Source organism: Podarcis tiliguerta (genome assembly GCF_965153285.1).
Source record: "Podarcis tiliguerta genome assembly, chromosome: 12".
Taxonomy (NCBI): Eukaryota; Metazoa; Chordata; class Lepidosauria; order Squamata; family Lacertidae; genus Podarcis; species Podarcis tiliguerta.
This window is the reverse complement of record NC_139545.1, coordinates 38,624,841-38,638,442: the sequence shown is the minus strand read 5'-3', so window position 1 is coordinate 38,638,442 and position 13,602 is coordinate 38,624,841. Positions and strand designations below refer to the sequence as shown.

At 42.1% G+C, this 13,602-nt stretch overlaps 1 protein-coding gene across 8 annotated transcripts in view; it reads left to right on the top strand.

Moving 5' to 3' along the window:
• ARHGAP21 (Rho GTPase activating protein 21) overlaps positions 1–13,602 on the top strand; it is a 105,250-nt gene that overhangs the window by 37,962 nt on the left and 53,686 nt on the right. For 5 of the 8 annotated variants that reach the window (XM_083405988.1, XM_083405990.1, XM_083405989.1 and 2 more), the window contains one exon: positions 13,081–13,263. In XM_083405988.1, the coding sequence (XP_083262114.1) occupies positions 13,081–13,263 (183 nt within the window). Of the gene's footprint in view, positions 1–13,080; positions 13,288–13,602 lie in introns of those variants that run through there. The other 3 variants (XM_083405992.1, XM_083405991.1, XM_083405995.1) reach the window with 1 other exon arrangement.

The window sequence follows — 13,602 nt, the reverse complement described above, 5'->3', positions numbered from 1 at the left end:
TACATATTTTCTTGGAGTCCGCTTCTGGTTGGCAATTCAGCAAGGCCTGCAGCCCAAAAATTCACTGTTAGAGAATTAGGTGGGAGTCATTCTCTTAAGAGCGAGTACTATTGCTAGCTGAAGAAGCTGGTAGCTGATTGTTGTTGTTCTTAAGTGGGGGAAAATGGCAATGGCACTTGCTTTATACCTATCTGTTTGTCTTACACTGCTGAGAAGCACAAACAGTAGGGTGGTTGGAATGTGGCCAAAAGTGCTCATATTGTAGAATAAATTATTGATCTCATCCATCTGGCAAGTACTGTCAACTTCTTTTAACAATCAATATATTTATTAGGATTTCCATTAGACAGGTATTAAACTGACCCCTCTCTCCCTCTTTTGTTTTTAATGCTTCTTTCCACTAGTGGAGAGTCTTCAATATCCATAATTATGCAGATTAGCATATTCAAACGATATGCTGGAGGACACTGCAGCTGCCTTTAAAACCTGAAGATAATAAGTTTCATACCACCAGTATAGATCTTCTCTTGTCCTCTGTCACTTTTTCCTTCTGTAATTCTTTGGAAGTGCTTTTTCACTGTGGCGCCTCAGTTTGTAATGTTAGTTAACATTTTTTTGCACTGTGCATGTGGTAACCATGCAAACAAACTAGCCTCCAGTCAAAAACGCTTCTTGGATTGGGGCCCACAAACATCCTGGACACGGTTTCTTTGTCATCACAGGAGTGTTAACTCCAGCACTCAGCCTTATGTATTATTTTTCATCTTGGATGTCCAGATAGTTTTCATTCTGAAGTTTTTTTTTTCCCCAGGCCAGGTCTCCTCTGGCTTCTTATCCTTTCCATGGCCAAATCAACCCTTTCTAGATATTTCCATGACCCTTTTAATAAGCTGACTCAAGTTTTTAATGTCCAGCTTTACTACACCAGTGCAATAGTTTTACTTGTTTAAACAGCCATCACATCATGAACTTGATGGGAGTCAGAGGTACCAAGCTATGCTTATAGTCGCTAAGCCTCCCAGTTTACCCATACCATATTTCGCCACTGCAAAATGGCCGCACCCCCTTTTTTGGACCCCAAAATTGGTCCCAGAGCATTCCCTGCATAATAGTCACAGGGGTAATTCTGAGGTGAGCTGTGGGTTGGTGTGGGGGCTCCTGAGGCAGCAAGGGCCAAAGTCTAGGCCCTCATTGGCTTAGTCCTGACTTAGCAGAGGTAGCTGGAGAGGCGAGGCGAGGCGAGGCAAGGCAAGGCCAGGCCAGACCAGACCCAGGTTGCTGCTGCTGTTGCCGCTGCTGCCACTCGACTTAGGCTCCCTTAGGGCACCCCAGCCAAGAAGGGGAATCGGTGGGCAAGCGACCACCCCCGCCTCCTGTCCGCAATCCTTTCCTCCACTTCTGTCCCGTAATTCACCGCATAGTGGTCGCACACCCCTTTTTGGATAGGAAAATAATGCGACCCTTGCATGGTGAAATAAGGTAAGCATGCATTGTGAGTGCATTACACTGGATAAAGTAATTTTGTGGAGTAATTCTGAACTTGTATCTGTAATTTGAGTATTTCCTTTTCTAGCGTGTTACCTGTAGGTTAGAATTATTTGGACAGATTGCCAAGGTTGGTGGTGTTCATGAAGGGCATCACTGTGTCTTAAAATAAGTTTCAAAAAACAGCCACGCAAAAGCTTCCACATGGAGGTGTTATTAGGTGTTGACATCCACCCAACTTTTCTGGAGCTCCGTCCATGCTCAGGACCTGAATGTAGGCTCCTACACATAAGCCTGTTTTGGAAGTATTTCAGTCTTCATATGATACTTCCATGAGTTAGCACTGTCACTGTGTCATTTACAAGTCCCTTTGTGAACACAGAACATTATGTCAGAAACAGGCCGGAGTCTGCCAATTTGGGACTGTACAAATTTGAAAGAAATTGTGAGTGGGCAAAAGTGGACTAAGTGAGATCTAGAAAGCTACAAACATCTGTCAGCCATAGACCTGCCACCTTTTTCCATTTCAGGGTAGTTTATTATGGGGCTGGATAGGCAAAGAGAGTTTCATTTCTAGCTAATATTTTAGTATTAAGCAAGGAGGCAGAGGCCCTGTGCCTCCTTTAGAGCTGTCACCTGCTATTAAATTGGGGTGGGGGGAGAAGGCCCTCTGGGGGGCAGCTCCTCACTTCACCCCAATTGTCAAAGGTGGGAGGCACAGGCGTTTTCTGTTACAGAACCTGAGAGCTTCATAACTGTTTTGAGATGTCGGTGGCTCAACATCTGAGATGGAAGTAGCTCAACATTACATGCCAGATGTGTTAGGCGCCTTTGAATGTCCGGATTGTGGGTGACTTCTGCCCTGATTCAGAGTGCTCATCTCATTTAAAACAGATAACATTGAATGATTGCCGTTCAGTCTTACATGGGGCTCCCTTTTGAAGTCACCAGTTCAGAAGCTTCTTCAATCGGTCCAGAATGTGACTGCCAGAATGCTTACTGGATCTGGTAGAGCGGAGCACATAACTGATACTAAATCATCTGCATCAGTTCCCAGTTTGTGTTTGTACACGTATACCCTGCTCTGTATACAAAGAGCAGTATTGTGTCCATTGTTGTACAGTATTTCATTTCTAGTAGCGGGGATTCTTTTACATATTTAAATTAGTCTTCCATTTCAATTAGTTTTCACTCTGTATTTTTTGTTTTAACCTGCAAATATGCATCTTGCACCTTATTAAAAGAAAAGATAAACCTGGAAAGGATCATTTTTGATAGCTGCAAATACAGGAACCATTTTTCTCTTTAATATTACTATATAACACATTGGAATTAGCTTTAATTGCATTTTATTGTCTCTGGCAAACAGGAGTCGTACTCCATTGCTTCAGCCTAAAGGCCTTTATTTCACTTTCTAATAAGGATTTCTTAAGAGAGCTTTTCCTTTGAATGTGCTAGACTCCCCCCTCCAAGCTTTGACAGCATTAAAGGGTCTGCCAGCAGAGTGACAGATGCTCAGATCTAAAGGGTCTTCTACTGGACTTGGCATTTTTGAGGCTGCATTGAATGGCGGTCGGGAGGGTTTATGGCTGCTTGCTAAAGTGGCATGTACCTGAACTGAATTGCTTGCAAAAATAAAAAAAGTGGGCCTCCAGATATTAAAAAAACCAAATACTATTTCCTGGAAGGTACTGTATTGGCCTGAATATAAGCCTCACTCCCCCCCCCCCCCAAATTCCGACCTTGAAAAGTTAAAGTGCGGCTTATATTCGCGACCTTACTGTATGCAGCCAGGAGCATGGGGCAAACAGCACCAGGAGTGCGGCAAGGTGCCACCCGCCCTGTGTGTAGTCCCCCATCCTCTCTCCCAAGGCCAGGAAAGGAGAGTGTGAGGAAGGGGAAGGTGACGCAGTGCGGCTCCCCCCCCCCCCCCAGTATGCTGCCAGGAGCAGTGAGGAATGGAGCGACTTATTATATTCAGTTCTTTTTTCTCTCTCTCCCCCTCCAATTTTAAAGGTGTGGCTTATATTCAGGTGCAGCTTATATTCGGGCCAGTACGGTATTTACAGGATAGCTGTGCCCTATAAAAATGATTGTTCTTTATAAAATGTATTTATATATGAAAAATACCAAGGTGATGTGAGTGCTGTGTATCTACGGTAATATCTTTAATCAGAAACAATGGCAATTTCTGCTTTTAAAAAATTTCCCCTAGGATTTGGGGTCCATAACAATATTACAGATGCGTAACTTCATGTTCCAAATAACCAGGATGTAAAATAATAAAATAGACAGTTGAACTTAATAGGGAAAAGGAGGGAATAAGAAAAAAATTGCTTCTATGAATATCACAAAGGGAGCAGGGACAACATTGCTGCTTCAGGTTTTTCAGGATGAGGTCCCTGGAAAGGCGGGAAACTGTCATTTCCTTTGTTATAACAGGACGTAACTTACAGTAGCGGAGCACTTCATGATTTAAGCCTCCATTCAATGTGTTATCCATTTGCAAGCGATAAGGTAACAGGGGCAGCATGACTATGTCCCCAGCTTTCTAGTGCTGCCCCCTGACAGCTGTGCATTGTGCATGGTTGTCTAAAGCAATACAGTGGTACCTCCGGTTGCGGATGGGATCCGTTCCGGAGCTCTGGTCGGATTCCGCAACTGGAGGGACTGCTTCTGCGAATGTGTGCGGCACGGTAGAGCGCTTCTATGCATGCATGTGGGGCGAAACACTTCCGGGCTTGCCGCTTTCGCAACCTGAAGTTTACATTAGTTTACGTTACCCGAGGGTAATGTAAGCTGAGGTGCTACTGTACATGTGTGGACTTCTATTCGATCTGGAACCCTGGTTGCATACGGTTCCAATATCCCTTAAGAGTTCTACGTGCGTAGACTTTCCTTCAAACTTGCACACCCAAGCAAATGTTGAGGGTTGGGGCTAGTATCACAGACTCACTTCTGGGGCTGTGACACTAATGGGTTGATGGACAGGTATGTGTGCATCACATGAAAGGAGTTAATATTGGTAACATTAACACACGGAATTATAATTATAAAGTTGTTGTTTTTTGCATGATTATGTACATGCTCGGATGCAGTCAAATGGCTCTGGTGGTATCTGGCTCTGTGTACAGTATTTACCATGCAGAATACGTCAGGATTATTTTTAACAGTGCCTATCAGCTTATGTTTATGAATGTATTCAACAAACTATGCCACAGTAATGCCATTCAGAGGTTGCATGCACACGTTGCATGCAGAGGTTGTGTTCAGAGGTCGCATACATGTCAAGCAGAATTTATTTATAGTGGGAGTACCCTGTGGTTGTAAATAACTCTTAAGATCTCATCAATTGTTATTGGCAGTATATGTCTATAATGGTCACCACTGGAGTCTGTATACAACCCATTAACTCAGAGGTTTATTCACCTGTCAAGTAATATTCCAAAGCTACAAATGCATGTTTAAATATGTGTGCTCAATAATCTCAAAGCGGTTTACGAAAGATAAAACAGTAAAATCAAGAAAAGTTCGCAACCATAGTTTTAAAGCATTCAAAAATTAAAATACTAAAACAGGTTAAAATAAATAAATTAAATAAAGTAAAATTTCTAAGCAACTGGGTGGGCTTGTCTAAACAAGAATGCTTTTAGCAGGCGCCAAAAAGAGCACAGCGAAGGCGCCTGCTTGATTTCAGTAGGCAGGGAGTTCCGGAGTGCCACACTAAATGACTGAGTTCTTACAAATGTTGAATGGGTATGATGTGGCACGTACTACTTCTTAAAATCACGTTGGTTTGGCTTTTCTAAAGCATCCCTCATACTGTTGTGCACTATTCAAAATATATTTGAATGGTTTTGCACATTTCTTGCAGGTGTTCTTTTTAAAACCATTGAGCAGCAGTAATGCCTGTTTGTTGACGGCCTCTACGGAGGTATTCTCATACCCTTCAGTTTTTGTAGGAGGTGGGAAGCATTCTTAACACAAAATCTTTGCCATTGAAAGTTTAATTGCCATGACAGGGACCACTAGGGGTTACTTAGCCTCGTTAGGAAACATTTTAGTTAGGGTTTCGTTTTGAGTCCCTGTGTCTTTAAATGGGAGGGAAAGATGTGAATAGCAGTTCTGTACACTTTGGCATATTTTCCATTGCAGTTCAAGGTGCATCCTGCCAAGTGCAAATACCTGAGAGGTTTGGAAACTTGCCATATTCCGTTCTAATTTCTCTTCTACTTCCTCCTCCAGCCCTGTATGTTCCAAGCTAGACCGAAGAGTCCAGACTGCATCTATGTCTGGGTAGATTCCCAGGTTTTGTTATCAAAATGCCAGGGCCTGTTTTGCACTCTGATTCTTAGCTTCAGCATGCAACCAAGTTGCCTTAGTTAGGTCACTCCGTGTTCCCGGGTTTCACAGCCAGCCTTGGACTACTTTATTAGAACCACTCTCTTCTCCCCCCTGAGCTGCAGATGGAGTTCCCATGAATTTCGCTGCAGCCTTGATGGAGCCCTGCAGCTGTGTGGAACTATTTTTCACACGGAGTGCAGTGCATAGAGTAAATAGTTTTGCAGGCAACTGAGGAAGCCAGAGTGGTCAGCAAATTCTGGTGGCTAAAGGAAACGGCAGGAAAATATAGTGCATGCAACTTTCCCAGGGATTCTTGGACTCTTACCTTTGTACTCCAGATTGCATTCCAGACACGTTAACTGTCAGAATTTCTGCAACACACTTCCCCCTTATTTCCATCCATTATTTCAGGTCAATAATACATTCCAGGCAGGTGAAAGTACTAGAGGAGAGCATAGAGCAGGGCTGATGAGAGGCATGGCCTCAGTAAAGCCATATTACATCTGTGGGTTTGACCTCTCCTCTTCTGGCCTATATTGTTTGGAAGCTGAACAACCCATGGTGCAGTGAGCATCCAAAAGATATATTTCCTTATTAGACCTGGGTCTGGAGCTGATCAAACCCTGGGTTGAGTCTAGGAGTAGCCAATGTAGTAACTGCCAGATAGGGACGCGGGTGGCGCTGTGGTCTAAACCACTGAGCCTCTTGAGCTTGCTGATCGAAAGGTTGGCGGTTCGAATCCCCGCAACGGAGTGAGCTCCCGTTGCTCTGTCCCAGCTCCTGCCAACCTAGCAGTTCGAAAGCATGCCAGTGCAGGTAGATAAATAGGTACCGCTGCAGCGGAAAGGTAAACGGCATTTCCGTGCGCTCTGGTTTCTGTCACGGTGTTCCGTTGCACCAGAAGCGGTTTAGTCATGCTGGCCACATGACCCAGAAAGCCGTTTGTGGACAAACGCTGGCTCCCTCGGCCTGAAAGCGAGATGAGCTTTGCAACTACATAGTTGCCTTTGACTGGACTTAACCGTCCAGGGATCATTTACCTTTACCTTTTTATTTACCTTCCAGATGCTGGCAGATCACAACTCCCATCTGCTGTGGTCTTGCAGGCTGGGGCCGATGGGAGTTTTGTGGTCTGACAGCATCTGGAGGACACCATGTTGGTGTTCCCTGGCCAGGAAACACCGTTGACTTGGATGGAAAAGTTAGCTACACAACTAGTAGCCCTCCTGCCACTTCTGACACCAAGAAAAGCGGCAGGTGTCATCTCTGTGGTTAACACTATGGCAGAAAACCCATAACCACAATGTGTTCAAATGAAGCTGCTGGCCATCAACATGTCTATACGTTAAGTGTATGAGTTGTGCAAATGAGTAATTATTCTTTGTTCTACATCTACTATTACTTTGAGTGGGTGTCAATGTTAAAAAAAAAAGTATGCTCACAACAATCCCCTAGAATTTAACCTGAGTAAGTTGCTTTGAGTGCCTGGACAGCCAAATGCCAACTCTGCATGTTTAGAATATCATTTAACATTCTGAGCCAGAGAAGAAAAAAACCACTCAATTCAAAATACATCCAAGCAAATCCATTTCCTGAATCAGGTTATTGCAGATTGCAAAATAATCGCTTATGAGGGCATAAGTAGTAGAAGCACGAGTTGCTTGCGTTCCCCCTTGCTTCTGTGTAACACACAAATTAGCTGCGGCAGAGAATTCCTTTGGTTTTAAAATTAATGTGAGGCATGCTTTATAAAATAAATATTTTTTTTCCGGAGTTGTTTTATAGTGCAGCTGCATTGCTTGTCCCAGGAGTAAGGCAAATGAAGCTTCACTCTGAAGGGAGAGCACCTTTCTGAAATGACACATTGATTCATGAATAGCTTTGACATGGTTATCGTTCTTCTCCAGTTCACAAGCAAGAGCGTGCAGAAACTCTGTTCCCAGCAAGTCATTCTTGTCTGTACAAATCAGAATCTTCTTGTGTGTACTCTTCCTCCCTCCTTCCCTCCCGTCCTCCTGCCCCTCCTCCCCCGTTGCATTTTATAGCATTATGGTATGAACTGGGCTACTTTCCTTTTCCCCAAGAAGTTCTGGTGGAAGAGAGCATGGAGCAGATAAACCGCTGTGAAAACAGCTCTGCTGACCTGATGTTCTATAGCACCGGATCTTGTTCTGATCACAGGACTGGGTGAAGATTCCTCTTTGCATGTTGTCCAGAGGATAAACTCTTTTTGGTTTGTTCGGTGGTGGTTGTTGTTGCTTTGCAATGGCCATCCTGTTGTCCTTACGGCTGGTCTCTTCCGCACCACTGATGGCAGTTCACGCTCAGGCAGTGTGGGACGAATCCCAATGGGTATGGAGCAATTGTTTAACCTTTATATGTTGTGTCCTTGCGTGGGAGGCAGCATGATAAGCTTAAGTGTCAGGTTGACACTTCTGTAAGTAGCAGCAGTTCACATAGAAATGTAATACAATTGGTCTAAAGCTTTGCCAGTCAGTTAAATTACCTATTTGTAAAACCAAAGTTTTCAGTTCTGTAAGGGAATGCATTGCACGTAATGCATGTACATTTTGATATCAGATTTCAGCATCAGGAGTTGAGCTTTTAATGATCAGAGGTACTGCATCCTATATCTTCTAGCTGATCGTGTTCAGATTAAAAGAGGTGTAAATTAAATGGGTCGCTGCAGAGGCTTTTAAAAAGAAGTTGGTAAAATCAACCATGCGAGCCATGTAATTGTTTAGCTTTCAAAACTGGAATTTTACACTTCGATGTTGATTAACCCACAGGTTTTGATGAAAATAAAGGGCCAGTTCTCATTTTACTTCTTGTACTCAGGTTTCCATAACTGTGATTTTATCTAACGGGGAACCTTCTGGCTGAATGGTGTTATTACAAATGTAGCAAATAAAAATAAGTAAAATTACTGGGAAGCCAAATTCATATGATCTGTGTTTAAATGAGAATGTTTTTAAATGTTTTTCTTTTCAGTGTCTATCCCTTCAAAATACACATAGGCAGATGTCAATTGGAACCTACTTATGTGTATTTTAAAGGGGCCTGTGTAAAATGTATGTGTGTGTGTATATATACACACACAAACACATCATACAAGAGCTTCGGTTGTGACTTACTAGCTGTAGTTTTGCACTGAGCCCAGTTTATATATAATTTAGCACTACTACTTTTCATCTTGTGGCATATGAAATAATAATAAACAATGAACAAGGTCATCTGTTGAAATACCTGCAAGAAATGTTCTTTTGCAACAAAACAAATTTGAAATGGTTGCCCCGATTTATTTAAGAACAATACTGTATCAAATTATAAAATACACTTGGGTCCTGCTATCCACCCACACGCTATATGAATTCACTTATATAAAGGTAAATAATTATGCCCACACATTGCTATACACTCTGTAGATTCAGATAGCCAGATATCTGGAGTTTGTGCACTGCCTTAATTCCTTGCTTGTTTGTGCTCTACTTGATGGCAGCAGATATTTTGGGGAAGAAACTATGCATGGAAGTAAGTAGGGAACAAGATTGGACAAATCAGTTTTTCTTTTGCTTCTCTTTTGCTGTTTGGCTGCACCAATTCCTGGAAGAAACCATTGAAAAAGTGGGGAGATAGATTGGGAAAATCCCAGATTAGAAATGTTCCCATAGGAATCAATGGAAATTGCAGACTCTTTATGCAAACACTTGCCTAATGAATGATTTCCAGGAAGCACTTGTTTGGTAAGCGGGACCTGTGTGTACAGTGTTGAAAGTAACAGTTTGAGAATTGTCTGGTACATTGGTTGAAATACCCTCTTCTCCAAAGGAAAGGAGGTCAGGTGTTGGGCCTTCTCATTGTCAGGTGTGGGGAACCTATGTGCTTTTGGTCCGTAGCCAGTAATTGTACCCTGATAGAAGTAGAAGTAGAACATTTTCAGAATAACTAGGGTTTAGAAATATGAGTGCTTGAGAACTGCAGTTTTACTGTATTTGCGGAGTGTTCAGGGTATTCAAGCCCTAATCTGCTATTTTAAAGGGAGTGCCCATTTGGACTTGGTAAAATTCCAGGTGATTTCAGTTGTTGTTGGATTGGGTTCACAGTCTGCAGAATTTTTGCATTCAGCTGCTCTCAGATTCAGCCTCAGGTTAATTGTAAAGTGAGTGTGATCATTCATGCCACTTGAGCAAAGTTGTTCATGTGGAAACCTTTATTCTAAATGGGCTGTTTCCTTTTTGCTTACTGATATAAATAGTTTCTGAACTCTGGCTGTATTGTGCATTGGGGGTTGACCCTGGATAATCCAAAACTAAATTTTATAGTGAGATTTTGCCATCTAAACTTCATTCATCAAACTGCAGCCATGTTTGATATAGCATCTGAGGGCTACTTCACACACAGCTAGCTCTCTTTTCCTATACAGTAATATTTGTGCAGGGAAATAAGACATGTTGTGGTATAATGTGTGAAGTATATGATGTTCAGGTGATGCACGCAGTGGCTTCTAATCAACTTCATTCATGACAAAATAAATACTTGCTCCATATGGCACACACTGTATTCATTCATAGTATATTTTGAATCCCGCCTTTCTAGGTCAAGTGAACTTTTCAGAAGGGTTAGCATGAAGGTTTCAGAAGCTGATGAAGGGTTTTGAGCAAGAGCTGATGGAATACACTCAGATTCTTGAGATAACCTGAGCCTATTAGGGGGTTGGCTTAAAGCAGGCATCAGGCATGTCCAACTCACGAGACTGCGATCTACTCCCAGTATAAAGAAACTGGCAGTGATCTACCTATTGGAGGGAGGAGGAGCGTGTGTGGGGTGGGTGGATTGCCCAGCGTTCTTGAGCTTTTTTTAGGAGGGAAGTGCCCAGAGTTGTTGAACTTTTTGGGGGAAGGACGGCACAGCTTTTAGCTTCCCCCATAACTTTTTGTACACAGTAAGGATCCCGTGATCTACCAGGATCAGCCAGGGATCTGCCGGTAGATCACGATCTACTGGTTGGACATCCCTGATAGTGCACAGTACTTGCTTCTGAATTTGCATATCATAGGAGGTCTTTTAATGGGTGTATGTTCTTAGTATTGATGTAAAAAAGACATGACAGTGGTTTGGGAAATTGCTGGTTGATGTTCATTTTGTTAATGATTATGCTAAGTTTGTTACTGATTATAATGAAGATACAAAATCAAGGGGAAAGCACTGATCGATAGCTGCCTTCTATATTCTAGGCTGGCAGCATTTTATAGAATGTGGATTAGGAAATAAAATTCTTCACACTAGCTGCGCTTTGGTTCTTCACAAAGCTGCGCTTTGGTTTCTGAACATTTTCGAAGTTGAACGGACTTCCGGAATGGATTCCGTTTGACTTCCAAGGTACGACTGTATACTGGGCTGCTGAGGTCCACCATTTGGAAGCAGGTGCAAATAGTAGCCAGGGAGGGGTAGGGGAAGGAATGTACTTTTAGAATTAATGAACAAAATGCCTCTGAACTCACGCTCAGTCCTCAGATTTGTTTTTAGTACCAGAGCTGGGCTCATGGTCCTGTTTCACCCCCTTCCAAGATTTCTTCATTTTTAAACTAATTCAGGATTTCGGAGCCCTTTTGTGGCTGCTATCAAATAATAGTGTAGCTCCTTGCTTCTAATCACTAAGCGCTATCAGTAAAGACCTGCCTTATCTTCTGTCTGTCCCTAGCATAACTAACTAAATGGTGCTGTAGTAGTATCACTCTGACACTACTAAAAATATATATGGATTAGATAGCTTTGAGGAAGGCTGTGGCAGTTATTAGCCATGACTGCAATGGAACCCCCATGTTAATTCCCTCCCACCAGCTGTAATGGCTTACCAATCAAGATGGCAATGCAGATGATAATGCAGTCAATGGTTACTAGCCACAATAACTATGTTCTCTGAATACCAGTAGCTGGGAATTTCATGTGAGGAGATCAGAGCACTGTTGTATTCAGGCTCTGCTGGTGGGCTTCTCATAGGCATCTAGTTAGCCATTGTGATAGCAGGATGGAATTCCTATGTTGTTATGCCACTGAATTCCATATGCTACTGAAAACAGTAGAGAAATGGCCCGCTTGGGCACTTCCTGAAGATACTGGATTAGCCACTGTTGGAAACAATAAATTAGCTTGAAACTGGCGCTGATATTATAGGATTGCTCTTTGGCCTGTTCATATATTTTTTTTATGGAAGTACTGAAATGTATGATAAATTCTGACAAGAAGTTGCAGTGGCGAGCCAAAATTAGAAGTGGGAAATTTCCCCAGGAATAAACTCAGTACAGAGACCAACGAGCTCAGTGTCATTTTCAATAAATAACAAATGATTAATCTCACAAATCCGGATGAAATTACTTTCCCCTCCGCCTTAATTCTGTTTTGCTGCTTTACATAATTATTTTTTTTTAAAAAAATAGTATTCTTATTTAGGGTTCTGCTTTCTATTTGTATTTTTGTATCGTTTCCAGTGACAGAATGTGTTGTTTGTGAATCACTTGGTGAATAGGCCTTTCATTGCATCTTTGCCAGATTCCTGAAGGGAAGGGAGTTGGCAGGAGAGGAAAAGGCAGAGAGGTTACAAGGTAAAAAGTAAAAATAAAAATAAAAATCTGGTGGAGCAGCTGCCCTTCAAATGACAGTTGATTGCAGAGCAGAACATATGAATCTTAAGTGTGGAGACAGAATGGTCTTCTGTGCAATATATATATACGTTTGGTGATACGAATTTTTGACAAGAAATTCCAAAAGTAGTGTAAAGAGCTTTCTCCCTGGAGGATGATGATCCATCGGATGGGTTATACTGCCATCTAGCTCCTATGCCTCCAGGAAACAAGGCTTGCTTGTTTTGATGTCTGAACCCAAGCTTGTGGCTTGTTTCTTTCTGAAAGGTTTGTTCTTGACTTGCTGCTTGTAGTTTATTCAGAGGACATCCACAGCAAGCCAAACTCTGGCTTGTTTCTGATGGTGGGGCAGCAGCAGCAGGACCCAGAGAGAGAGAACTCTTCGGCGTTGTGTCCCAGCACACAATGAGTTCGCATTGAACCATACTTTCAAACAACAGCAAATGTGATTTTAACGTGTTGTGCAAACTGGGCCAGAGAGGTGAAAATTTGCAAGCTTCTTTTGCAGAAACCAGTCTTTGCAAATGAAATAACTTCCAATAACATGGTGGAAAAAGCATGTAACTTAAAGTCAGAGGTTGAACTTCCAATTCTTTTTTGTTATTATTAGGTGTCCAAAAATAAAGATGGAAAAGAACAAAGTGAAGCTGTATCCCTGTCAGAGGATGAAGAAACATTTTCCTGGCCTGGTCCCAAAACGGTAGTTTTGCAAAGAACATCACAGGGTTTTGGCTTCACCTTAAGGCATTTCATTGTTTACCCCCCAGAGTCTGCTGTTCAGTTTACGTTTAAGGTGAGTGAAATGAATATTCAACAAGTAACTAATTGGTTATAGTGATACATGTGAACTGTAATGAAAAATATTTTTTACAGTACAGTACTGCAAAATAGTAGCCTTATAGATATCTAGCCATCCATTTCAGTTTAGCAGTGGAGTCACACTAAACCTTTTCTTTTTTTTTTTGCTTGTTGCAACCTAAGTTCTATTTAATGCTGTGGGTCTTGTATCTGAGTAAACATGCATAGGTTAGAGCAGTTGGGTTGTTGTTTTGTGAAGTGTTGAATTCTCTTGCCAACTAGAGTTTTAAGTTTCTTTTCCATTGGACTAATTTGTGGTGCTGTTAGATTTATT